Source organism: Mustela erminea, chromosome 1 (assembly GCF_009829155.1).
Source record: "Mustela erminea isolate mMusErm1 chromosome 1, mMusErm1.Pri, whole genome shotgun sequence".
Taxonomy (NCBI): Eukaryota; Metazoa; Chordata; class Mammalia; order Carnivora; family Mustelidae; genus Mustela; species Mustela erminea.
The window spans coordinates 19,058,566-19,085,168 of NC_045614.1; the positions used below are offsets into that span (position 1 = coordinate 19,058,566).

Genomic DNA, 26,603 nt, shown 5'->3' on the forward strand with positions numbered 1-26,603 from the left:
AGAGGGAACACGGGCAGAGGGAGAGGGAGAAACAGACTCCCTGTTGAGCAGGGAGCCAGATATGGGGCTCGATCTGAGACCCTGAGATCATGACCTGAGCTGAAGGCAAATGCATAACCAACTGAGCCACCCAGGGGCCCCTCAACTCTACTTAAAAAAAAAAAAAAAAAAAGATTTTATTTATTTGACAGAGAGATCACAAGTAGGAAGAGAGGCAGCTGGGGTTGGTGGGGGAAGCAGGCTCCCCGCTGAGCAGAGAGCTCAATGCAGGGCTCGATCCCAGGACCCTGAGACCAGGACCTGAGCCGAAGGCAGAGGCTTAACCCACTGAGCCATCTAGGAGCCCTTCAACTCTACTTTTTAAAAATGTCTTTCCTCAATATATTTGAGATGCTATTTTTATCATATGGTCGTATACATTTCCACTTGCAATTAGATCTATTGTTATAATCTATTCTGGCTTGGCTATCTAATCATATGCTAATATAATGCTGTAAAATTGTAGAAGCTTTATAATATGTTTTTAATACCTGGTAGGGCTGACTTACCCCACCCCTTCTTTTTTTCCCCTCCTTCTCTTTCTTCTCTTTCTATTTTAGAATTTTCCTGGCTGGTTTTGCTTGTTTTCATTTCTAAATGGGCATTATAATCAGTTTTCTCCCTGTAGAAAAAAAATGATGGTATTTTTATTGGGACATTTCAAAATTATAAATTAACCTAGATAGATTTAACATCTTTGTGACGTTGATTCTTTCTATCAATGAACAGGACATATCTTTCCCATTATATAGGAATGGTTTATAACTTTCTTCACATAGGTTTTGGGCATTTCTTGTTAGGTTTTTGGGTGGGTTTTTTTTTCACCTTCAGGTGATATAATTGACTAATAAAACTGTAATATATTTAAAGTATACATCATGATGATTTGACATTGTGAAAGGATCTCACCCATCTAATTAATTACTACATTCATCACCTCGTAGATCACTTTTTTTTAAATATATGTATGTGTGTATTTATTTAGTGAAACCATTTAAGTTCTACTCTCTCAGCAAATTCCAGTTATACAATACAGCATTATCAACTATACTCACCACATTATTCATTAGGTTCTCAGACCTTATTCATCTTACAGCTAAAAACTTGTACCCTTTTATGAGTGTCTCTTGATTTCCCCCACCCTCTAGCCTTTGGCAACCACTTTTCTACTCTCTGTTTGACTTTTTTTCCTTTTTCTTTTTAAGATTCTGCATGTATGTAAAACCATGCAGTATTTGTCTTCTCTGTCTGGCTTATTTCACTTAGCATAAGGCCCTTGGGTTCCATCGATGGAACCGTGGAATTTATTGTCACAAGTAGCAGAATTTCTTTATTTCTCATGGCTGAATAATATTCCTCTGTGTGTGTGTGTGTGTGTGTGTGTGTGTGTGTGTGTGTGTGTGTGTGTACCTGTACCATACTTTATCCATTCATCCACTGAGAGACCCTTAGTTTGTTTCTGTATGTTGACTATGTGAATAATGCTGCAGTGAACATGGAGTGCAGATGTCTCTCTGATATCCTGTTTTCATTTCCTTTGGATATATACCCAGAAGTAGGTTTGCTGGATTATATATGGTCATTCTGTTTTTAATTTCTTGAGGAAACACCATACTATTTTTTATAGTGGCTGCACCAATTTATATTGCCACCAACAATGCAGTTTCCCTCTTCTCCACATTTTCACCAATATTTATCTCTTGTTATTTTAATGATGGCCATCCTGACAAATGTGAGATGATATCTCAGTGTGGTTTTGATTTGCATTTCCCTGATGAATAGTGATGTTGAACACCTTTTCTGTACCTTAGGCCATTTGTGTATCTTCTTTGGAAAAATGTCTATTCAGTTCCTCTGACCATTTATTAATTGGTTTGTTTGGTTTTTTTTTTTTTCCTATGAGTTGTGGAAGTCCTTTATATATTTCGGGTATTAACCCTTTATCAGATATATGGTTTACAAATGTTTTCTCCCATTCCACAGGTTGCCTCTTCATTTTATTGATGGTTTCCTTTGCTGTGTAGAAGCTTTTCAGTTTGATGTGGTCTCACTTGTTTATTTTTGGTTTTGTTGCTTTTGCTTTTTGTGTCAAGTCCAAAAAATCATTGCCAAGACTGATGTCAAGAAGCTTACCCCTTATGTTTTCCTATAGGAATTTAACTGTTTCAGGTCTTAACCTTAAATTTTTAATTGATTTTGAGTTGATTTTGTATGTGATATAAGACAAGGGTCCAGTTTCATTCTTTGGTATGTGGCTGTCCAGTTTTCCCAGCACTGTTTATTAAAGATAATTTCCTTTCCCTAATATATATTCTTGGCTCCTTTGTCATAAGTTAGTCAACCCTATTATGCATGGGTTAATTTCTGGCTCTCTTTTCTATTCCATGGATATATGGATATATGTTGAGTTGTTTGTTTTATTCTTGAGTTTTAAGAGTTCTTTGTATATTTGGGACAACTGGCTGACTCAGTCAGTGGAGCATGTGACTCCTAATCTCAGGGTCATGAGTTCAAACCCCATATTGGATATAGAGATTACTTAAAAAAATAAATATATTTTTCTAAAAGGGTTCCTTGTATATTTTGGATATTTTGGATACCTTTTTCAGATGTCTTTTGCAAATATTTTCTCCCAGTATGTGGCTTCTCACTTTCTTGACCATGTTTTTCACAGAGCAGAAGTTTTTAATTTTAGGGAAGTCCAGCTTATTAATTATTTCATTCATGGATCAGGTCTTTAGTGTTGAATTTACAAAGTCATTGGCAAATACAGGGGTCATCTAGATTTTCTCCTATCTTATTTTCTAAGAGTCTTTTTTAATAGCTTTGAATTTTACATTTAGGTCTATGATTCATTTTGAGTTAATTTTTTGTGAAAGGTGTAAGGTCTGTCTAAGTTTTCTTTGCATGTGGATCTCCAGATGTTCCAGCACAATTTGTTTAAAAGAGTATGTTTTCATTGATTCTTCTCCTACCCACTCTGCTGCCAAAGATGAAAAAAAAAAAAAAAGAGTATGTTTTCTTCATTTTATTGACTTTGCTCCCTTGTCAAAGATCAGTTGACTGTATTTGAGTGAATCTATTTCTGAGCACTCTATCCTATTTCATTGGTCTGTTAGTCTGTTCCTTTGCCAGTACCACACTATTTTGATTAGTTAGCTTTATAGTAAATCTTGAAGTTGGATAGTGTCAATTCTCTGACTTTGTTCTTCTCCTTTAATATTGTGTTGGCTATTCTGGATCTTTTGCCTCTCCATACAAATTTATTTATTTTTTATTTTTTTTAAAGATTTTATTTATTCACCTGACAGAGATCACAAGTAGTCAGAGCAGCAGGCAGAGAAAGGGGGAAGCAGACACCCCACTGAGCAGAGAGCCCAATGCGGGGCTCGATCCCAGGAGCCTGAGATCATGATCTGATTCGAAGGCAGAGGCTTAATCCACTGAGCCACCCAGGCACCCTCCATATAAACTTTAGAATCAGTTTGTCAATATCCACAAGATAACTTGCTCAAATTTTTATTGAGAGTGCATTGAATATATAGATCAAGTTGGAAAGAACTGATGTCTTGACAATATTGAGTCTTCTTGTCCATGAACATGAATATCTCTCCACTTATTTCATTCTTCTTTGATATCTTTCATCAGAATTTTGGGGTTTTCTTCATATAGATCTTATACATATTTTGTTAGATTTATACTTAGAATTTTAGGGTTGCTAATATAAATGGTATTTTGTGCTTAATTTCAAATTCATTTGTTCACTGCCTGGTATTTAGGAAAGGGATTAACTTTTGTGTATTAATCTTTATCTTGCAACACTGGTATAATTACTTCTTTGTTCCAGGAGTTGTTTTGTTACTTCTTTTGAATTTGCTCCATAGAAAGTCATGTGGTCTTGAACAAAGATAGTTTTACTTTTTCTTTTCCAATCTATATACCTTTTATTTCCTTTTATTGTTTTAGTTCATTATTTAGAACTTCTAGTACAATGTTGTACTGAGAGAGGAGGGGAAATCCTTGCCTTGTCCCTGATCTTAAGAGGGAAAACTTAGATTCTCATAATTAAGTATGATGTTAGCTTTGGAATTTTGTGTAGATGTTTTCTATCAAGTTGAGGAAGTTCCCCTCTATTTCCTATTTTGCTGAGAGTTTTTCTCATGAATGGGTGTTGGATTTTGTCAAATGCTTTTTTAAAAAATTCATTTTTTATTAGGCTCCGCTCCTGGCATGGAGTCCAACATAGAACCTAAACTCAGGACCTTGAGATCAAGACCTGAGTTGAGATCAAGAGTCGGACACTCAACCAACTGAGTGACCCAAGCACCCCAAATGTTTTTTTAATACCCATTTATATGATCATATGATTTTTCTTCTCTGATCTGTGACAGTTTACGTTATTTGATTTTCAAATGTTGAAATAGTTTTGCACGTCTAGAATAATTATTACTTGGTTATATATAATTATTTTCATATATTGTTGCATTCAATTTGCTAATATTTTGTTGAGGATTTTGCACCCATGTTCATGAGAGGTCTTGGTCTGTGGTTTTCTTTTTTTACAGTGTCTTTGTCTCGTTTGGTATTAGGATGAGATTTTAGAGAAATGGCATACTTTCTTTCTTAAATATTTAGTAAAATTCACTTATGAACGTGCCTGGACAATATTGCCAGTTTTTAAAATGAATTTTCTTCATTTTTCATCTCAATGAAATATTAGTTTATTTGTATCATGGATATTAATATTACACTGAACTTCTTTGAAGGTATTCTACACAGTCTAAACTGTGTTCAGGAGTGCTGAGACAAAATAATTAACTCTGGTATGTAGTCCCAACCTTGCAGCAACTTTATTCTTCTCAGCTAAATGAGTGTGAGAGACTTAGTGTGTTACATATGAGAGTCCTTTGAACTGAGAGTAGGTGAATGTCGAAGTCTCCAGGAGACCATAGATTTGTTTTAAAATAGTGAAGCCACAGTCTCTGAGGAGGTAATTAAGAAGCCCCTAAAAAGTACCAGTATCCATATCCAGGCACTGGATATATGTTCTTGAATCCCTATCTCTACTTTTAAAGATAGGTGTGTTGTCTTTATTTAACTGATGAGGAAACTGGGATTCAAAGAAGTTAACTAATTTGGGGTGCCTGTCTGGATCAGTTGGTAGAGCATGTGACTCTTGATCTCAGGTTTACAAATTTGAGTCCCACATAAAATCTTAAAAAAGAAAAAACCCAAAAAACAGGTCAACTAATTTGCCCAAGTTCACAGTATAAATGCAGGTGTCAGGATCTGAAACTTGATCTTGTTCCTCTAAAGTCCTATCCTTTCAAGTCATTACCAAGCTGCTCATAAAGGGAGAAACACAAAGTTTTTTGGTTCTAGAACGTATTTAAGATAGAACCAGTGTTGAGAAATGAGAGGACAGAATGCATGGCCTTTGGTAATGGGTTGACATAGTATAGAACATATTTGCCTCCAAATCTGGATAGAACTTGAACTAATTATTTAGTCCATGTGCGTCCTTACAAACTTTTAAGTGAGGATAGCAACACCTGCCTCACAAAATCATTGACCTTGTATACTGCAACATATCTAGCACTGTGCCCAACACATAGGAGGGTTATGTAAATGATAATACCTTTCACCCCTTGATCCCTGTGATCTATGCTTAATATTCTTGCAAAACAAGTGGTTATAAACACTCCATCTATTTTTTCTAAAAAATTAGAAAACTTCAACATAACAGATTTATCTAAACAAGGTTAAATTTTATGAAAAATGTACTAAAATGTCCATATTTATTCAGAACTTGTGTTTCAGTTTATCTTGATCTCTGTTGGGAAAGTATTTGATGTTGGTCACATATGCCTACCATTTGTGTGGGATTCATTTTCTGATGCTCTCAGTGGTATTATATAATCTGATAATTATGAATGTCTGTGACAACAGGGAAACAAAATTTAGAAATTGGGCTTGTTTCATAAAATCCAGACTCTATGATCATAATAATGAATGTATAATGAATAATGAATGTGTTGGGTTGGCAATGAGCACAGTAGGCAATAAGAGGTATGCTCATAAGAGGTGTGGGAAAACACTTTGCCCAAAGCACTCTTCATCAAGCTTCTTTACTGCCCAAATTCTGCAGTACTCTTGGCATTCCCATATCCTCTGATCTGGGGAGAACTAGTCTTTTGGGGAGAGGTTATAGATTGAGTCATTCATTGTATCAGGCAATGAAAAATAAAGTCTATTGGTCTTTTCCTAAAAGCAGAGTATTAATAGAATAGGATAGCAAGAGAAAAGGACAAGAGAACAAGATGGAATGCAAATTTACTGTTTCACAGATGACTAAGCTCTCCCTGGTGTTAAGAAGGAGGGGGTTTGTATGCAATTTAATAACAGAAAATACCTATTTTCTTTTTTTTAAAGATTTTATTTTTAAGTAATCTGTACACTCAACACAGGGCTCAAACTCATAACCCCCAAGATCAAGAGTTACACGCTCCACTGACTGAACCAGCCAGGTGCCCTGAAAATACCTGTTTCTGACACACATAATGGGAGTTTTCACCAAATGGATGGGAATATAGTTGCTGAAATGTCCTTATCTACATATAGTTGTTACCAGTAAAGTAATCTTTGGGGGAAAGTTACACTATCTTAAACTTTTAAATTAATATTCCTCTCTTTTTAATAGGATTAACCATAAGAAATGAATTTTAATGTCTGGAATATCAAAGAGATGCTCAGTATTCCCTCAGGCTCTGGGTAAGTTTTCGGGTTATATACTCTGATACTGAGGATCTTACAGTTGTATTGTTTTCATAGAAAACCCTTCCCTACCTATTAATTAGTAACTGAGTTACTTCTGTAGCTTCTTCCCCTTCTCCTTCCTTCCTTTCACTGCACTCCCATCCTTGTCTTTTTCCTTTTGCTAATTTTCTGATTATAAAAACAATGTAAATTCAACTATGTGTGTTAATTGAGCAGCGGCTCTGTGTCCAGCACTGGGCCTAGAGACCATGGGGCCTGTGAGAATTAGACATGGCCCAACATCTAGAAACTCACTTTGGTTGGAGCAATTACATTGAAACAGCAGGGAGCAAAATCAAGACAATGTTGAGGTACGTATTACATTGTGTGGTACCATATGTAGGTCCTGTGGAGTTAAGAGCCAGCTGTTGACAAGGCTCACTGAGATATTGCCCCTTCCACTACTCCACTGAAGTATTTACATTTGTGTCTGCCAGCCATGCACTGGGCCTGCCATTGCTAACTTGGTGAATGTGCCCCAGAAGTAGTATATATTTATTAAGGGATTTCTAATTGCTTTTGGTATGTTTTATTATTGGATAGTTTATTTTCTTCCTAACACCTTCCTGAAGACAGTTATTAATTCAATAAAAACCTAGAGCACTGTGCTTTTTACTTCTTAAAAAGAAAAAAAATGCTTACAGTTGATACAGAGTAAGGAAAATCTTTGTTAAATTCTAGATCATAGCTTTAAGATACAAATCCTACATATTTCTATAAGCTCACAGTTTTTTTTTCCAGTCCAGCTAATTATTCTCCTTGACCTAAGAGGGGAGTCACAGAGAGCTATTTAAGCTATTTTGAGCAATGATTATGCAACCCATATTATAATATATGTGTGCAGCCCATTACCTTAGCTAATCTTAGAAAATGGTTCCATCAGTGAAGTAATTGCTCTTTCCTGTGCTGAACTATTAGAGTTTCTTTTTGTCTTGCATCAATATATGATGGTTCCTTTGGCTTAGGATATGTAGTTATATGCTATCAAATTATTTTAGATTTGGCTTATTTATTTCTTGGGGGGTGGAGAGAGAGCAAGAACAGGAGGAGGGGCAGAGGGAGAGGGAGAGAGAGAATCAAGAATCTTAAGTGGGCTCTATGCCCAGAGCAGAGCCCCAACTCAGGGCTCAGTCTTACCACTCTGAGATTATGACCTGAGCCAAAGAGTTAGATGCTTAACCAAGTGAGCATCCAGGCGCCCCTAGCTTTAGCTTTTTTTTTTTTTTAAGATTCTATTTATTTATTTGACAGACATAGATCACAAGTAGGCAGAGAGGCAGGCAGAGAGAGGAGGAAGCAGGCTCCATGCTGAGCAGAGAGCCTGATGCGGGGCTCCATCCCAGGACCCTGGAATCATGACCTGAGCAAAGGCAGAGGCCCCAACCCACTGAGCCACCCAGGCACCCCTAGCTTTAGCTTTTTAAACAAGGAATGATTTGTGTTTGTATGTTGTAATTAAAAGGGTGTTTATTTCAGGTCACACAACAGCATTAAGTAACAAATTCTTACTGAGATCTCTTTGAAATAAAAACTTGAAGACTGTATTTTACTTGTCTGCCTGCTTTTATGCTGTCTCTGATATACTCAGTACACTGTGTTCAAGTGTGATTGTATCATTATCAGTATCACTCTCCCTTTAACAAAGATTGGTGTAGATATCCATGGGAAGCAAGTTGGAAGTCCACAGCTGGAAGTACAAGAATAAGACACTAAAGGTGTGAAAGGGAACACCACCTTGTTTCAAAAACAATGCTTAATGGATCCTTCTGTGCACAAATCTGAGTTGATCGTATTCTTCAGTCTGGATGAGGCCTAAATTAGTCTGCTGGGTTGCCAAAACAAAGTACCCTAAATTGGATGGCTTCAACAATAGAAATTTTATTTTCTCAGTTTTGGAGATTGGAAGTCCTAGAATCATATGCCAGCTGGATCATTTCTGGTGAGGGCTCCCTTCCTGGCTTGCTGACAACTGTCTTCTCTCTGTGTCCTCACGTGGAGGAGAAAAAAAGAAGGAGGGCAAACTCTCTAGTGTTTCTACTTGTAAGAACCTTAATCCCGTCAAGAAGACTCCCCACTCAGGACCTTGTTTAACCCTAATTACCTCCTAAAGGCCCTATTTCCAAACACTGTCATGTTAGGGATTAGGACTTCAACATAGGAATTTTTTTTTTAAGATTTTATTTATTTGACAGAAAGAGATCACAAGTAGACAGAGAGGCAGGCAGAGAGAGAGAGAGAGAAGCAGGCTCCCCACCGAGCAAAGAGCCCGATGCGGGACTCGATCCCAGGACCCCGAGACCATGAGCCAAGCCGAAGGCAGCAGCTTAACCCACTGAGCCACCCAGGCGCCCAACATAGGAATTTTTGGAGAACACAAACATTCAGTCTGTAACTAAGGTGTCTTATATAACTAAGGTGTTTTTTTATATTATGACTCCTACTCTCCCTATAATCCTGCTCCCTTCCTTCCCTGTAGGCACATTCTAGGTGAGTAATGGGAGTTCCAATTCACCTTCTACACACACACTTATATACTTGTTTGGTGTGGTATGATGTAGATTTAAAGGTTATATATTGCATGGAGCACTGGGTGTCGTGCATAAACAATCTTGGAACACTGAAAAAACAAATAAAATGATCTGTTTTAATACAGCTGAAAAATACTAAAAATAGTACTAATAGCTAACGATTTATTGTATATTGGCTAGTCTTATATTTGTTTACTGAAATGTTCAGATTTCTTGTTCATTAAAAAACACTGGGTTCTTTGTATTATAAAAAAAGGTTAGGGGTGCCTGGGTGGCTCAATGGGTTAAAGCCTCTGCCTTAATAAAATCTTTAAGAATAAAAAGTTATATAAAAGATACAGAGTTCATTCAATTTTTACTTTTTCTGCACTCTAAATTTTTTGAGATTTATTCATGTGGTTATATGTAAATCTACTTTACTGCTTCTGACTAATGCATCAGTTATATGCATATACCATATTTTTATCTATTCCCTTAGTGATTAACAGATTCAACTTTCTTTTTTAGAGATAGTAAGTGAGAGAATGGGGGGTGGGAAGAAGGGGCAGAAGGAGAGAATCCCAAGCAGGCTCTATGCCCAGCACAGAGCCCTTACATAGGGCTCGATTCCATGACCCTGAGATCATAACCTGAGCTGATATCAAGAGTTGGATGCCCACCTGACTGAGCCACCCAAGCACCCCCCAGATTCAACTTTTTAAAAGATAATGTTCTTTTAATCCCTAAAGATTTCAGAACTTTGATCCCCCCAAAGGTGTTATAGCCCACAGTGCTATTGTATAAGGAATCATGGTGTCAGTCCTTAATGTCTGAATTTCCATCTGATTGTTCTCAAATTGCTGTAATGAAAATGCCTGGCTTTCAGAATTTATGATTCTTTATAGGTAATACTGAGAGTGTTCAGGGGGCGAGGAGGTCAGAACAAACTAGCACTCTCCCCAGAATATTCTGTAATGAATAGCTGTGAATTATTATTTCATTTGTTCAGAATGTTTGTCCACTTGATATACTTATCTTTTCTTGCTTAATTTCAGGACCACTAAGTCATCTAGCTGGAATAATAATCAGGCTGATTACTCCAGTCTCAGTGACTCCCAGTTCCTCTTTGGATCCCAGTTCTGTCCAGAAAGTTCAGAGACTCTGTCAGCACCCTTGGATGGTGTCCACGTGAGACATCCAAAACAATCACAACAGAATTCTCTGGACGTGAGTCTCATTTCCAGAATTTCTCTGTACAAATTTCATAGTCATCATGGAGATAAGCTATAAAGAAGACTTATTATGTTGGATTATATTTTAGAATTATACATTTCTAAGGTTTGCTCTCCTAAATGGATTTATACTTCATTGGTAACTCAATAGTCTGATAGACTTGGTAGTCTAAAATGGAAAAAATACATATATTGTAGAATATTGCCAGTACCTTGACCCTCAGAGAGAGAGAAATATTGCATGACATTTTCTAAGACATACTATTATTTATGAAAATTTCATAAGAGATAAGAGCTTTAGAAAAATGGGAATAAAGTAACATAAATTTTAAGTGGACATTTTTTCTGAGAAACTTTAGGTGCTTTGTGGATTTTAGTCTACCATGCTACATTATCTCCTTGAAGAGGGACATGAGGATTCTGAGGACTTAGTTAATAGAAAAGGGCCAGAATCAAGAACAGAGTCTCCTGAGTCCTCAATTTTTTGAGACCAACGTGTCTTCTTTCATGGGTCAGAATATATTTTTTTAAGATTTTATTCATTTGACAGAGAGATCACAAGTAGGCAGGGAGGCAGGCAGAGAAAGAGGGGGAAGCAGACTCCCTGCTGAGCAGAGAGCCCGATGTGGGGCTCAATCCCAGGACCCTGAGATCATGACCTGAGCCGAAGGCAGAGGCTTAACCCACTGAGCCACCCAGGCGCCCCGGGTCAGAAATATTTTTATATATTTATTTATTTTTGTCTAAAACTAGATTTAACTTTATATATAGACTTAACTGAATCAAATAGAGACTCCATGGATAAGATGAGGTCAGTGCTTTAAGATAATAGGGTATTCTCTCAGATAAGTATTTCAGTAAAAAAATTGGTACCCAGTGATATGAAGGAGGAAATGTACTCCCTGAATGTTTCAGAGTAATTTTTGCCTAAGAATGCAGAAAATGACTCACCACATGCCTTCATGCCTACTGTCCAGTCCATGTCAAACTTACCAACAAGTCTAGTTCAACTAGTAATTGAGTTAAACTTATTATATAAACTTTAACATATCATCTCAGAGATAGCGTAAAGAATTCTGATATTGCCTTCAAATTTGTACAGCTGATTTTAAGCCATTTTAGCTGATACTTTAATTTATTGGTTTTTTTTTTTTTTTTTAATTTGGCTCCATACCCAACTTGGGGCTTGAACTCATGACCTTGAGATTAAAAGTCATGTGCTCTACTGGCTTAAGTCAGCCAGGCATCCTGTATACTTTTTTTAAAAAAAGATTTTATTTATTTGGCAGACAGAGATCACAAGTAGGCAGAGAGGAAGGCAGAGAAAGAGGGGGAAGCAGACTCCCTGCTGAGCAGAGAGCCCGATGTGGGGCTCAATCCCAGTACCCTGAGATCATGACCTGAGCCAAAGGTAGAGGCTTAACCCACTGAGCCACCCAGGTGCCCCTATTTTTTTAAGATTTTATTTGTTTATTTGAGAGAGAGCGAGCATAAGCAGGGGGAACGGCAGGCAGAGGGAGAGAGGAGAAGCGGACTCTCACTGAGCAGGGAGCCAGAAATGATATGGGACTCAATCCCAGGGCCCTGAGATCATGACCTAAGCCAAAGGCAGACGCTTAACTGACTGAGCTACCCAGGCACCTGCAGCTGATATTTTTGGTATTTCTGGGCTGGTAAGGCAGAAACCTTATTAATAAAAAGAGTTGCTTTATTTTAATGTAATTTTCTAATATATATTAAATAAAAAGGAAATACTATATGCCATTTTGTTTTTTAGTATTGTGGTTTACACTTAAATGTGACTACATTGTGTAGAAAATAATGAATGCTATAAATATTTTCACATGTGAAATGCTGTGATTTTTTTTTTTTCATTTAACAGAGTGAACCTGGTATTTTCACAAAGTACCAGACAAAACCCCCGCTGTTTGGAGCAGATGCAAATGATAGAGGCTTATTTCCTCCACCTTTGTCAGTTGGAAAAGCAAAGGGCCTGTTGGAACAGTTTGAAGAGAAAAAGAAAAGGACAAAAGACAAATGTGACAGGTATGCAAACCTTTCAAGTGGATGAGACATCTCTTTTGAGGGAAACAGAAAATAGAATATTAATAGTCAAATAATTCTATTTCATCATGATAACACTCTTGTCTTTATAGCTCATCTAATAATTACTCTTTATTTATTTACTTGTCAGTGAGACTTGTGGCAGACTTGAATTTGGCTGCCATAGTTCTGGCCCTCTGAAAAAGTAAGCTAAAGGACTTCTTAGAGAAATACAATAGTCAAGTAATGTTATGTTTATTTTGCCAAAATTCTGCCTTTTAATTGTTCTCTTTTCAGATCACCAGAGTTAGGAAATTAGATAACAGTTGTTTTAGTGTTAAGAATATAGTACACGAATTCTTTTTCTTTTTAAAATATGTAATGCTTCACAAATTTGCGTGTCATCCTTGTGCAGGGACTATGCTAATCTTCTCCGTATGGTTCCAATTTTAGTATATGTGCTGCCGAAGTGAGCACAGCACATGAATTCTTTAAAAAGCTGATTCAAGCTATTCAGGTTGATTTTCTCACTTTGAAGTGTTGGGGTTTTTTATTTATTTATTTATTTATTTTTAGATTTTATTTTTAAGTAATCTCTACACCCAGCGTGGGGCTTAAACCCATAACCCCGGGATTAAGAGTCATATGTCACATGCCCCACTGACTGAGCCAGGCAGATGCCCCAAAATGTTGGTGTTTTTTAAGATATACCCTAAATTTTATGCACAGTCTTATTTGTTAGTTTTATATTCATTTATTTACCTTAGCAAATACATGAGATAAATTAGGGCTCCTAAACTAATTCATAAATAAATAAGTTGAAGTCACGGAGGAAATTAAGTTGTTCATTTCTTGGTAGTAAATTATCAGGGAACATCTTTAGGTATCATGGAAATCAAAACACTGAAGCAGAGATATACTTTATTATTTCTGTGACAGTGAAGATGTATCACTTAGTGTTACCAATAGTACTTTCATGTGGAAAAGCCAGAATTTCTTTAGGGATTCTTAGACTAAGTATCCTTTCTCTTGAATACCGGTCTTCTTTTAGGGAGAAAAGCAAAATGCTCTATTTGAAGTGTTTGATTCTGTTGGTAAATAAATATGTCCCGGACACTGAGAGACTTCTTTCCCCTAGGAATCCAGGCTCTAGGACCCTACCAGTTTCTCAGAGGCCCCTCAGGGCTATTAGGGAGCTACAGAGTACTTACCTTCTTACTCCTTCAGTTAGATCAATGTTAAATTTTTTTGTTCTCTGGACATGGGATAATATTTTGTTTGATTAAGATTTCTGCAGCAGGTCAGGCTGGCTGACTCTCTTGGTAGAGCATGCAGCCCTTCATCTCAGGGTTGTGAGTTTGAGCCCCACGCTGGGTATAGTGATTACTTAAAAAAAGAAAAGAAAAGAAGAGAAAAGATTTCTGCAGCTAAAATTTTTTTTTGAAATGTCACATTTCAACATTTTCTTCTTTGCTTCCTTTCTCTCTCTTCCTATATCATTTACTTTTTTTTTTGTAGTGAAATGAGTTTCTGTTAACAATTATTTACAAGATAGCAAAAATATGTAACACTTAAATAGAAAAATGAGGACTCAGAAGAATCTCTTTCCATTAAAAAACTCAAGCCTAAGGGCGCCTGGGTGGCTCAGTGGATTGAGCTGCTGCCTTCAACTCGGGACATGATCTCAGGGTCCTGAGATCGGGCCCCACATCGGGCTCTCTGCTCAGCGGGGAGCCTGCTTCCTCCTCTCTCTCTGCCTGACTCTCTGCCTACTTGTGATCTCCCTTTCTCTGTCAAATAAATAAATAAATAAAATCTTTAAAAAAAAAAAAAAAAAACCTCAAGCTTAAGATATTGACTTATATGATAGGCACAAAAAATCATAATTTTAATATATTCTAGCAAAAAAAACCCCAATATTTTAAAAAAGATTTTATTTATTTATTTGGCAGACAGAGATCACAAGTAGGCAGAGAGGCATGCAGAGAGAGAGGAAGGGAAGCAGGCTCCCTGATGAGCAGAGAGCCCGATGCAGGGCTAGATCCCAGGACCCTGGGATCATGAACTGAGCTGAACGCAGAGGCTTTAACCCACTAAGCCACCCAGGAGCCCAATTAAATAAATAAAAATCTCTAAAAAAAAAAAAGTAAACATAATTTACTATATGCCTCTGTAATTCCACTACTAAGCATTTACCCTAGGTAAATGAAAACTTATATCTACACAAAAGCCTGTACAAAAATGTTTACAGCAACTTTGTTCATAATCACCAAAAACTGGACACAACATGTATGTCCTTAAATAAATAAATGAATTAACAAACCATGGTATGCCCATATAACAGAACACTACTCAGCGGTAAAAAATAATGAGCTACTGATACACAACTACATGGGTGAATCTCAAAGACACTGTGCTGAATGAAAAAAAAAAAGTCCAAAAGTTATATGCTATATGACTCCATTTACATGACATTCTGAGAAAGACAAAACTATAGTGATAGTGAATAGATCAGTGATTACGGGGTCAAGGATGTAGGCTGGACTTCACCACAAAGGGGCAGCATGAAGGTTTTCTTTGAATACTGCCCTCCTTATTGTGGTAATGGTTACATGAATCCTGAATTTGTGTCAAAACTCAGAATTGTGGGGGCATCTGGGTGGCTCAGTGGGTGGCTCAGTGGGTTAAAGCCTCTGCCTTCAACTCAGGTCATGATCACAGGGTCCTGGGATTGAGCCCTGTATCGGGCTCTCTGCTTAGCAGGGAGCCTGCTTCCTCCTCTCTCTCTCTCTCTGCCTGCCTCTCAGCCTACTTGTGATCTCTGTCCATCAAATGAATAATTAAAAAATTTTTTAAAAAAATCTTAAAAAAAGGGCGCCTGGGCCGCTGCCTTCGGCTCAGGTCATGATCTCAGGGTCCTGGGATGGAGTTCCGCATCGGGCTCTCTGCTCAGCAGGGGGCCTGCTTCCTCCTCTCTCTCTCTCTGCCTGCCTCTCTGCCTACTTGTGATCTCTCTCTGTCAAATAAATAAATAAAATCATAAAAAAAAATCTTAAAAAAAAACCAAACTCAGAATTGTGTACATACATACACAATTTTTACTTACAAAATTTTACTTACAAAAACATACGTACAAATTTTAACTTAAAACTTTTTTAATGTTAAAAAGTAATTAAAAGTGGGGTGCCTGGGTGGTTCAGTGGGTTGAGCAGCTGCCTTCGGCTCAGGTCATGATCTCAGGGTCCTGGGATTGAGTCCTGTGTCGGTCTCTCTGCTCAGCGGGGAGCCTGCTTCCCTCTCTCTCTCTCTTCCTGCCTCTCCGTCTACTTGTGATCTCTCTCTGTCAGATAAATAAAATCTTTTAAAAAAGTGGGGCACCTGGGTGGCTCAGTAGGTTAAGCCGCTGCCTTTGGCTCAGGTTGTGATCTCGGGGTCTTGGGATCAAGTCCCGAGTCGGGCTCTCTGCTCAGCGAGGAGCCTGCTTCCCTCTCTCTCTCTCTGCCTGCCTCTCTGCCTACTTGTGATCTCTCTCTGTCAAATAAATAAATAAAATCTTAAAAAAATCTTTAAAAAAAGCAATTAAAAGATATTATATGGGTTATGAGTGTCAACTACAATTTAAAAAGAGAGTAAAAGATACTGGGTGGCTCATTTATTAGCTAGGATTATATTCAACTGTTTATAACATATGTACACACTCTTAATAACAAAGATTTTAAAAGATAGATGTTTATAAATGCAAAAATCATCCTGAAGTATGTAGTCCAGGACTAGAATGGTGGCTTCATGGTTCTCAAGGATTTGGCTCCTTTCAGTACTCTGGTCTCGCATCTCTAAGGTGTGACCCCAGTCCTCGCAGTGCATGGTGACTGCTGGAGTTCCAGCTGTTGTCAGAGTTCCAGACAAATGATGGATGAAGGAAAGAAGAAAAGGTATCTTCCTTTCCATTTAGGACTCTTCTTGAAGTTACATGTGACACTCTTTATACCCCACACTGGCTAAATCAGGGGAGTCTGGGAATGTCATCTATCTGGATGGCAGTGCATCCAGGGAGAAAAAAATCAGGATTCTGATTTCCAAGGAAGAAAATGAGGCCCCTTTATGTTTTTGCAACAGTCTTGCAATTGCTAAGTGCTACCCATCGTGGAGAATTCTCCAAACCCAGCCACAAAATTAGTCCACTACAAATTCTGCTGCCCACTAACCCCTGCCCAGAGCATAATAGACCCTCCCTGCACCCTTTTACCATTCTGCTAGAGGTCTATATTCCTTCTACTGGAGCCACAGCAACTAGAGAGAGAACTCACAGGTTTTTTTCTCCTGACTCCTTGTGTGACAAGTTATGTGTCAGGGAAAGGGCCAGTTCAGGAGAAGCTAAGAAAGCAACCCCTCTGGCACTCTCAACCTCTAGCAGAAGAAAGATGCTCTGCTTCGCTCCAAGACTGCTAACCTGAAGAACTACTTAAAAAGAAAAGAGGGTCAAATACAAACCAGCCTAAAATAAAGACTGTGGACTTTCCACTCTAAGTACAAAGTTGTAAATGGTATAGTAGACGTTGCTTCCAAATGCTTTGGAAACCGAGGACAGGCTCCCAGCTCTGACTGGGGACATCAGGAAAGATTCCACCCAAAGGGGCACATGTAAACTGAATGGGAGTTTTGGGCAGGGATCTTGGGTCTGTCAGATCCTGAAGTGTGCCTCTTGAATCAGTTTACTCTGTGAACCTCCATTAGCGATGGTTTATATGATGGTGCTCTATTTTTAAAAACAAAAATGTATTGTTTCCTATGGACTTTTTTAAAAAAAAAGATTTTATTTATTTATTTGACAGAGAGAGACACAGCAAGAAAGGGAACACAAGCATGGGGAGCGGGAGAGGGAGAAGCAGGCTCCCTGCTGAGCAAGGAGCCAGATACAGGGCTTAATCCCAGGACCCTGGGATCATGACCCCAGCCAAAGGCAGACGCTTAACGACTGAGCTAGCCAGGTGCCTTTCCTATGGACTATTTTTTAATCTTCTTTTTAGATTTAATAATCTTTAATGATTATGTTTTATTCCATATACAAAATAATTTCTAATGGTTGCATTGTACTCTATCATGGATTTTTCAGGGGGTTATGTTTTAACTATTTTACACAGTATGGAAGAGTACCACAAATACACAATGGAAAAGGTTAATCTTTTCAATAAATGTTGTTGGAAAAACTGGCTCCATAGGAAAATAATGAAAAGGGACCCTTATCATATACCATACATAAAAATCAATTCAAAATGGATTAAAGACTTAAACATAAGACTTGAAACTGTAGAACTCCTAGAAGAAAAAATAATAAATAGTTAAAATCTTCTTGACATTGGCATTGACCATGATTTCTTGGATATGACATCAAAAGCACAGGCAGCAAAACCAAAAATAGATAAGTGGGATAACATCAAACTAAAAATTTCTGCACAGAAAAGGAAGCAATCAACAAAATAAAAAGGCAGCCTACAGAATGGTAAATAAATTTACAAACCATATATCTAATAAAGGGTTAATAAATATATAAGGAGTTCCTACAGCTCAATAGTGTAAAAACAAATAGCCCAATTAGGGCTATTAATTAGCCTTAATTTGGCTAAGTAATTAAGGACAAAGAAACTGAATATACATATATGCAAAGAAGACATACTAATGGCCAACAAGTATATGAAAAAGGTGCTCAAGATCACTAGACATCAGAGAAATGCAAATCAAAACCACAATGAAATATCTTATATCAGGATGGCCATTACTAAAAAAACACAACAACTAAGTGTTGGTTAGAATGTGGAGAAAAATCATAAAAAAAAAAATGTGGAGAAAAAGGAACCCTTACATGCTGCTGGTAGGAATGTAAATTGGTGCAACCCCACTTCTAAGTGTATATTCAAAGGAAATGAAATCAGGATCTCAAAGAGATACCTGCATTACCATATTCATTGCAGCATTCTTTACAATAACCAAGACATGGAGGTAACCTAAGTATCCATCAATGAGTGAATAAAGAAAATGTGGTATATATACGATGGAATAGTCCTCAGCCTTAAAAAACAAGGAAATTCTGTCACTTGTGACAACATAGATGAACCTGGAGGATGTTAGGCTAAATTAAATAAGTCAGATACAGAAAGACAAATACAGTTGACCTTTGAACAGCACAATTTGAACTGTACAGTTCTACCTACATGTGAATTTTTATAGCACAGTACTGTGTTTTATGATTTTCTTTTTTTTTTAAGATTTTATTTATTTTTTGTCAGAGAGAGAGAGAGAGCACACGCAGGGGGAGAGGCAGGTAGAGAAGGTAGAGGGAAAAGCAGACTCCGGCTGAGCAAGGAGCCCCATGTGGGACTAGATTCCAGGACTCTGGGATCATGACCTGAGCCGAAGGCAGTGGACTAACCAACTGAGCCACTCAGGCATCCCTGTATTTTATTATTTTCTTAACATTTTCTCTTCTCTAGCTTACTTTATTGTAAGAATACAGTACATAGTACATATAACATACAAAATTTGTGTTAATTGGCTATTTGTGTTATCAGTTTCTGGTCAACAATAGGCTTTTATGTTTTGGGGAAGTCAAAATTTATATACAGATTTTCAAATGTGTGTGTTGGGGGGTCAGCTTCCCTAACCCTTGAGTTGTTCAAGGGCCAACTGTACTATGATACCACTTATATGAAGAACGTAAAATAGTTAAACTCAAAGAAGCAGAGTATAGTAGGATGACGGTTGCTGGGAACTGGAGTGTGGGACAAACCAGGGAGGTATTAATTAAAGGGTACAGAGTTTCAGTTGACACAATATGAATAAATCCTAGAGATCTACTGTACCTCATAGTACCTATATTTAACAATACAGTATAGTAGGGGTACCTGGGTGGCTTAGTGGGTTAAAGCCTCTGCCTTCAGCTCGGATCATGATCCCAGGGTCCTGGGATCAAGCCCCGCATCAGGCTCTCTGCTTGGCAGGGAGCCTGCTTCCTCCTGTCTCTCTGCCTGCCTCTCTGCCTACTTATGATCTCTGTCTGTCAAATAAATAAAGTCTTTAAGAAAAAATACAGTATTGTATACTTCAAAATTTGCTAAGATGGTAAATTGTTTTTTAAAGATTTTATTAATTTATTTGACAGAGACAGCGCAAGTAGGCAGAAACAGGTAGGGAGAGAGGGGGAAGCAGGCTCTCCACTGAGCAGAGAGCCCAATGTGGGGCTCGATCGCAGAGGTTTAACCCACTGAGCCACCCAGGAGCACTAAGATGGTAAATGTTTTAAGTGTTTTTTTCACTTCTACTGCTATTAAATAGAGTAAGAGAAAGCTTTTGAGGGACGCCTGGGTGGCTCAGTCAGTTAAGCGTCTGTCTTCAGCTCAGGTCATGATCCCAGCGTCCTGGAATCGAGTCCCACATCGGCCTCCTTGCTCAATGGGAAGCCTGCTTCTCCTTCTTCCTCTGCCTGACGCTCGCCTACTTGTGTTCTCTCTCTCTCTCTCTCTCTCTCTGACAAATAAATTAAAAAATCTTTAAAAAAAAAAAAAAGCTTTTGGAAGTGATGGATATGTTTTCGGAATAGATTGTGGTGATGATCTGATAGTTGTATACTTATCTCCAAATTTGTATACATTAAATGTGTACAGCTTTTTACATGTCAACCTTAATTCAATAAAGTGATTTAAAAAAAAATATAGCTTGAATACTAACCAGTCAGAACAAATGCTGACTATAAGCAATTGACACAGCTATGTCCTCATGCAAGATTGCTGTCAACTTTGCATGTACTATGATTTATATAAAAACATTGTTATTGGACATCTCAGTAAGCAGAAGATTTGATTCAATAGGTTTGATAAAATTTTTTTTTAAGATTTTATTTATTTATTTGACCGACAGATCACAAGTAGGCAGAGAGGCAGGCAGAGAGAGAGAAGGGAGGAAGCAGGCTCCCTGCTGAGCAGGGAGCCCGATGTGGGGCTTGATCCCAGGACCCTGGGATCATGTCCTGAGCCGAAGGCAAAGGCCTTAACCCACTGAGGCACCCAGGTGCCCCTGATCAAATTTTTTAATAAAGAAGATCACTCAATTTGAGTGGATCTTAAAACCACATTCAAAAACACCACTAGGTAAACTCACTGAAGTTAGGGAGTTGAATTTTTTTTTACGCATATCACTGAAGCTTATAATCAAGTACCTGTCACAAAGGAAGACTCAATAAATAGTTGTTGAGGGGCGCCTGGGTGGCTCAGTCGGTTAAGTGTCTGCCTTCAGCTCAGGTCATGATCCCAGGGTCCTGGGATCAAGTCCCACATGGGGCTCCTTGCTCAGCAAGAAGCCTGCTTCTCCCCCTCTCTCTCCCTTTGCTTGCATTCCCTCTCTCGCTGTGTCTCTCTCTTGTCAAATAAAATCTTTTAAAAAAAGTTGTTGAAAAAATGAGTGGATTTTCAAAGCAAAATAATTCACTAACATTGGACAGTACAGAAATTACCTCCATTCTTAAAAACAGATTGTGGGGTGCCTGGGTGGCTCAGTTGGTTAAGCAACCGCCTTCAGCTCCGGTCATGATCCTGGAGTCCCGGGATCGAGTCCCACATTGGGTTCCCTGCTCTGCAGGGAGTCTGCTTCTCTCGCTGACCTCTCTTCTCTCATTCTCTCTCTCTCTCTCTCATTCTCTTAAAAAAAAAAAAAAACAGATTGTGTGTGTGTGTGTGTTTTAGTACAGATAAACAATTTCCTAATTGACTTTTTCTAGAGAAAAGATTAAGTCATAGTTGACTTCCTATGAATCTATACATGATATCAGGTGGGTGGGAAATCTCTACTTTTAAGCAACATTTTTCTATTTTATTTTGTTAAAAAATAATAAAAATGTCTTCCAAGCGAACACTAGCTTTTTATGAAAGTTTCAATTATCAAGCTTTTAATGTTTTCATTGTTTATTAAGCATCTTAATTTAACAACTTTGGGTAAATCAGAACTTAACATTTCAATTTAGACAGGTGGAATCAAGGATTAATAAACAGTTAAGGTAATGGGAGCTATCACTTACACATAAACACTTCACTATAGGGACACCTGGGTGGCGCAGTCTATGGAGTGTCTGACTCTTGGTTTTGGCTGGGGTGGTGGTCTTCTGGGCCTGAGATCCAGCCCTGCATCAGGCTCTCTACTTAGCACAGAGTCGGCTTAAAGACTCTCTTTCTGGGGCGCCTGGGTGGCTCAGTGGGTTGAGGCCTCTGCCTTCGGCTTGGGTCGTGATCTCAGGGTCCTGGGATCGAGCCCCACGTCGGGCTCTCTGCTCAGCCGGAAGCCTGCTTCCCTCCTCTCTCTGCCTGCCTCTCTGCCTACTTGTGATTTCTCTCTGTCAAATAAATAAATAAATTCTTTAAAAAAAAAAAAAAGACTCTCTTTCCCTGTTCCTTTGCCTGCCCCCACCTCTCAAAATAAATCTTTTTTAAAAATTTCAATAGGGGCGCCTGAGTGGCTCAGTGGGTTGAGGCCTTTGCCTTTGGCTTGGGTCGTGGTCCCGAGGTCTTGGGATCAAGCCCTGTGTCGGGCTCTCTGCTTGGTGGGGGGCGTGCTTCCCCCTCTCTCTCTGCCTGCCCCTCTGCCAACTTGTGATCTCTGTCAAATAAATAAATATATATATAATATATATGTATATATATACACATATACTATGTATATAATTTTATATTGAAATATATATATTTATGTTTCAATATAAAATTATATACAAACAGTATTTAATTTGTATAATATAGTTTTCCCTGTTGGGAGCATTGGTTTCCAAATGTACTAATAAGGAGTGAGGTCCTAAGGATAAAGAATCACTCTCAACTGGTGGTATACCATGGTATAACTGGTAGTATAATAGAGTAGGGGCTTTCATGAGCAGCATTTTTGTAGCATTATTAGACTTTAGACATCTTTACGTTTTTATTTTTAAAGATTTTATTTCAGAAAGAGAGAGGGTGCTTAGGTGGGGAGAGACAGGTCGGGGGAGAGGGAGAAGCACGGTCTCTGCTGAGCAGGGAGCCCAATATGGAGCTTGATCCCAGGACCCTGAGATCATGACCTGAGCCAAAGGCAGACGCTTAACCCACTGAGCCACCCAGATGTCCCAATTTTTTGTATTTTTTTAATCAAAATTTTACAGGTATGTATTTTTTAAAGATTTTATTTATTTAGGGAGAGTGAGTGGGAGGAAGGAGAGAAAGGATCTCAAGCAGACTCTGGGCTGAGTGTGGAGCTGGTCATGGGGCTTGATCCATGACCCAAGATCATGACCTGAGCCAAAATCAAGAGTTGGATGCTCAACCAAGTGAGCCATCCATGCTTTCCATACATGTACACAGGTTTTAGAAATATAGTTAGGGGGGTGCCTGGGTGGCTCAGTCGGTTGAGCATCTATCTGCCTTTGACGGGGTCATGATCCTAGGTCCTAGGATCAGGCCCCACATCAGGCTCTCTGCTCAGTGGGGATCCTGCTTCTCCCTCTCTGCCTGCTGCTCTGCCTGCTCTCTCTGTCAAAATCTTTAAAAAAAAATAAAAAGCCACATATGCACACACACATACACATACTTAAAAAAAATACGATTAGGGGTGCCTGGGTGGCTCAGTTGGTTAAGCAACTGCCTTTGGCTCGGGTCATGATCCCAGGGTCCTGGGATTGAGTCTCACATCAGGCTCGTCCTGCTTGGTGGGGAGCCTGCTTCTCCCTCTGCTTCTGCTTGCCACACCCCCTGCTTGTGCTCTCTGTCAAATAAATAAAATTTAAAAATAAAATAAAATTAGGATTATAGTGAAAAACAGCTGGCCTATCTTTCCCCACTTTTAATTCCCTTTTGCTTTTTGAACCAACTTGCAACCCTTTTAGCTACGCTAAAAGCTATGTATTTAGGTCCATATATCTTATGGCATATGCTAGCTAGCTTATATTGTCATTTCTTGGTTTTTTTCAGCTTCAGAGAATGACTTTCTACCCTGGAATAAGAATTTGCTTCTCGGCCTCCTCCACCATAAACTCTCATCTTCCACCATTTTAGTTAAAATTAGTTTTCATTTGAGATGACTGGGTGGCTTAATTGCTTAAGCACCTGCCTTCGGCTCAGGTCATGATCCCAGTGACCTGGGATCAAGTCTCACATTGGGCTCCTTGCTCAGTGAGGAGCCTCTTCCTTCCTCTGCCTGCTGTTCCCCCTGCTTGTGCTCTCTCTCTCTGACAAATAAAATCTTTAAAAACAAAAATCAGTTTTCAATCGTTAAGTCCTTATCTAGATATCCTAGGAAAAAAAATATATATATATCTCATGATTAAATTTTCCTAACGTTAAAAATTACCTTGTTTCCTTTTCTGCTGAGTTTTTTTTTTTAAAGATTTTATTTATTTATTTGACAGAGAGAGCTCACAAGTAGACGGAGAGGCAGGCAGAGAGAGAGAGAGAATGAGAGAGATAGAGGGAAGCAGGCCCCCTGCTGAGCAGAGAGCCCGATGCGGGACTCGATCCCAGGACCCTGAGATCATGACCTGAGCTGAAGGCAGCGGCTTAACCCACTGAGCCACCCAGGCGCCCTCTGCTGAGTTTTCTATATAGGAATCACAGTTTATTCCCAAATTTTGCAGCAGAACTAAAAAAGCCCTTGTTTTTTTTTTATTTCTTAAAGATTATGAGAGAAAGAAGGTGTGTGTGTGTGTGTGTGTGTGTGCACGCACGCACACAAGAGAGACAGACAGACAGACACAGGCAGACAGAGACAGAGAGCATGAGCAGGGGGAACCCAGTATGGGGCTCAATCCCAGGACCTGGGATCATGATTTGAGCTGAAGGCAGACATTTAACTGACTGAGCCATCCAGGCACCTCAGAAGCTTCCTTGTTTTATACCTAAACACATCAGAAATTCTTCAGTGTCGTTTTCTTCTCAGAGTCATCTTCCTAATTCTGATCTGAACTTGGTACACTCTTGCTCTGCAGCGCAGCTGTCATCCTGAGTCCTCTCTTCACCGTCATCCTAAGCGTTCCTACCTCCCCTCTCTTGAATTACCACTTCCTCTCTCCTGTGTTGGATTCTTTGTTACTTTTTTTTTTTTAAGAATTTATTTATTTATTTGACAGAGAGAGATCACAAGTAGGCAGAGAGGCAGGCAGAGAGAGAGAGGAGGAAGCAGGCTCCCCGCTGAGCAGAGAGCCTGATGCGGAACTAGATCCAAGAACCCTGGGGTCATGACCTGAGCCGGAAGCAGTGGCTTAACCCACTGAGCCACCCAGGCACCCCGGATTTTTTGTTACTTTGATCCTATGTCCTTTTAGTTCTTAGTTTCCTACTTGGATTTGGTGAAACATATATTCCAAAAACTTCCTGACAACAGGTACATGGCACCTAAATAATTTTTTGAGACATTGCTTATCTGAAATTCTTTATTTTCCCCTCATACTTGATTGCAAATTAGGCTAGATATAGAATTCTAGATTGGAAATTATTTTTCCCCAAAATTTCTAGTTGCTGTCATCACCACATCATTTTATATGTTGCTTTTAAGAGGTCTATGCCATTCTGAGACCTGATCTGTATATATATCACTTGCCTTTTGCTTTCTGCAAGTTTTTAAGGCCTTCCCATTATCTGTAGACTTCTGAAATTTTACAGTAGTGTGATTTCATGTGGCATGTCATCATCTTTGGGCATCAGTGAGTTCCTTTTGACCTATAAACTTGTGGGTTTTTGTTCTGGGAATTTTTCTTTTGTTATCTTTGAAAATCTATTTTTATTCTTCTTTCTTTTGAATCTCTAGTTTTGGGTGTGTATTGAATCTCCTGCATTTATCCTCTTTTTTTTTTATGCTGATCTATTTTCCATCTCTTTGTATTTTGTTCTATTTTATGTCCTATTTCCTTAACTGTATCTTCTCTAACTATTCTACTTGTTTCTGCTATTTTTAATTTCTAGATCCCTTTCTTATTCTCTGCTTTTATAATTCAATAGCTTTCTGTTATTAATATCCTTAATTTTTTAAAGATTTATTTGTGAAAGAGAATGCACATGTCTGCATGTGGGAGCGGGGGGAGGGCAGAGAGAGAATAAACCAAACTGCCCGCTGAGCCTGGAGCCTGGCACAATTAACCCCATGACCCTGAGGTTATGGCCTGAGCTGAAATCAAGAGTCAGATGCCCAACTGACTGAGCCACACTGGTATTCCTAACTCATTAGCTATTTTATTTTAAATATTTTTAGTTTGCTTAGTTTGCCTGGCAATGGTCACAAAAAGTCTATGTTCTTGTCTTTTATAGCTGGACACTAAAATTATATTTTTCAGGTAATGTCCCAGTCTCTTTCATTAAAAGCATAAGGTTTGTAGACCCCTAATGATTCTATAAAATCATCCTTTTGTTTATTTATCTTTTAAAGATTTTATTTATTCATTTAGGAAGAGAGAGAGCACATGAGGGGCAGAGGCAGAGAGATACTCTTAAGTAGACTCCTCACTGAGCAGGGACCCCCCCCAACATGGGGCTTCCTCCCATGACCCCAAGATCATGACTCCAAGATCACAACTTGAGCCAAAAACAAGAGTTGGCTGCTTAACTGACTGAGCTACCTAGCCGCCCCCAAATTCTCCTTTTAAAGTCAAATCGGTGGAGCATCCACAAGACTTGGTATGAAGAGTAGTCCTATTAGGGTTCAAAAACTGAATCTGCATTTATATTGCAAAGAGTGAAGAAACAAAACCTGTAAAAAATTTTAATGGCAGTTCATGTCTGAATCTTTTCAAAAGTGGGATATTTATTTGAGGAATAATTCTTATAGTTTCTTTTTCATTAAATTAATATTGCTGGGACACCTTGGTGGCTCAGTTGGTTAAGCTTCCAACTCTTGGTTTTGGCTCGGGTCTTGATCTCACAGTTGTTAGATCAAGATCCAGGACAGGCTCTGCACTTAGCACGGTTTT

The 26,603-nt window shown here is 38.6% G+C and overlaps 1 protein-coding gene and 1 non-coding gene across 21 annotated transcripts in view; one reads left to right on the forward strand and one right to left on the reverse strand.

Annotated features, from left to right (window-relative positions):
* CCDC36 (coiled-coil domain containing 36) overlaps nt 1-26,603 on the forward strand; it is a 44,641-nt gene that overhangs the window by 7,304 nt on the left and 10,734 nt on the right. For 14 of the 20 annotated variants that reach the window (XR_004280343.1, XM_032319498.1, XM_032319473.1 and 11 more), the window contains 4 exons: nt 6,740-6,810; nt 8,746-8,794; nt 10,418-10,589; nt 12,477-12,640. Coding sequence is in view for 19 of the 20 variants with exons in the window: in XM_032319498.1 (XP_032175389.1) it covers nt 6,765-6,810; nt 8,746-8,794; nt 10,418-10,589; nt 12,477-12,640 (431 nt within the window). In the remaining variant the exon portion in view is untranslated. Of the gene's footprint in view, nt 1-6,739; nt 6,811-7,032; nt 7,167-8,745; nt 8,795-10,417; nt 10,590-12,476; nt 12,641-26,603 lie in introns of all 20 variants that reach the window. The other 6 variants (XM_032319569.1, XM_032319552.1, XM_032319543.1 and 3 more) reach the window with 2 other exon arrangements.
* LOC116581296 lies at nt 13,008-13,114 on the reverse strand. Its single transcript, XR_004281992.1, has one exon. It is a non-coding gene; the product is annotated as a U6 spliceosomal RNA (small nuclear RNA).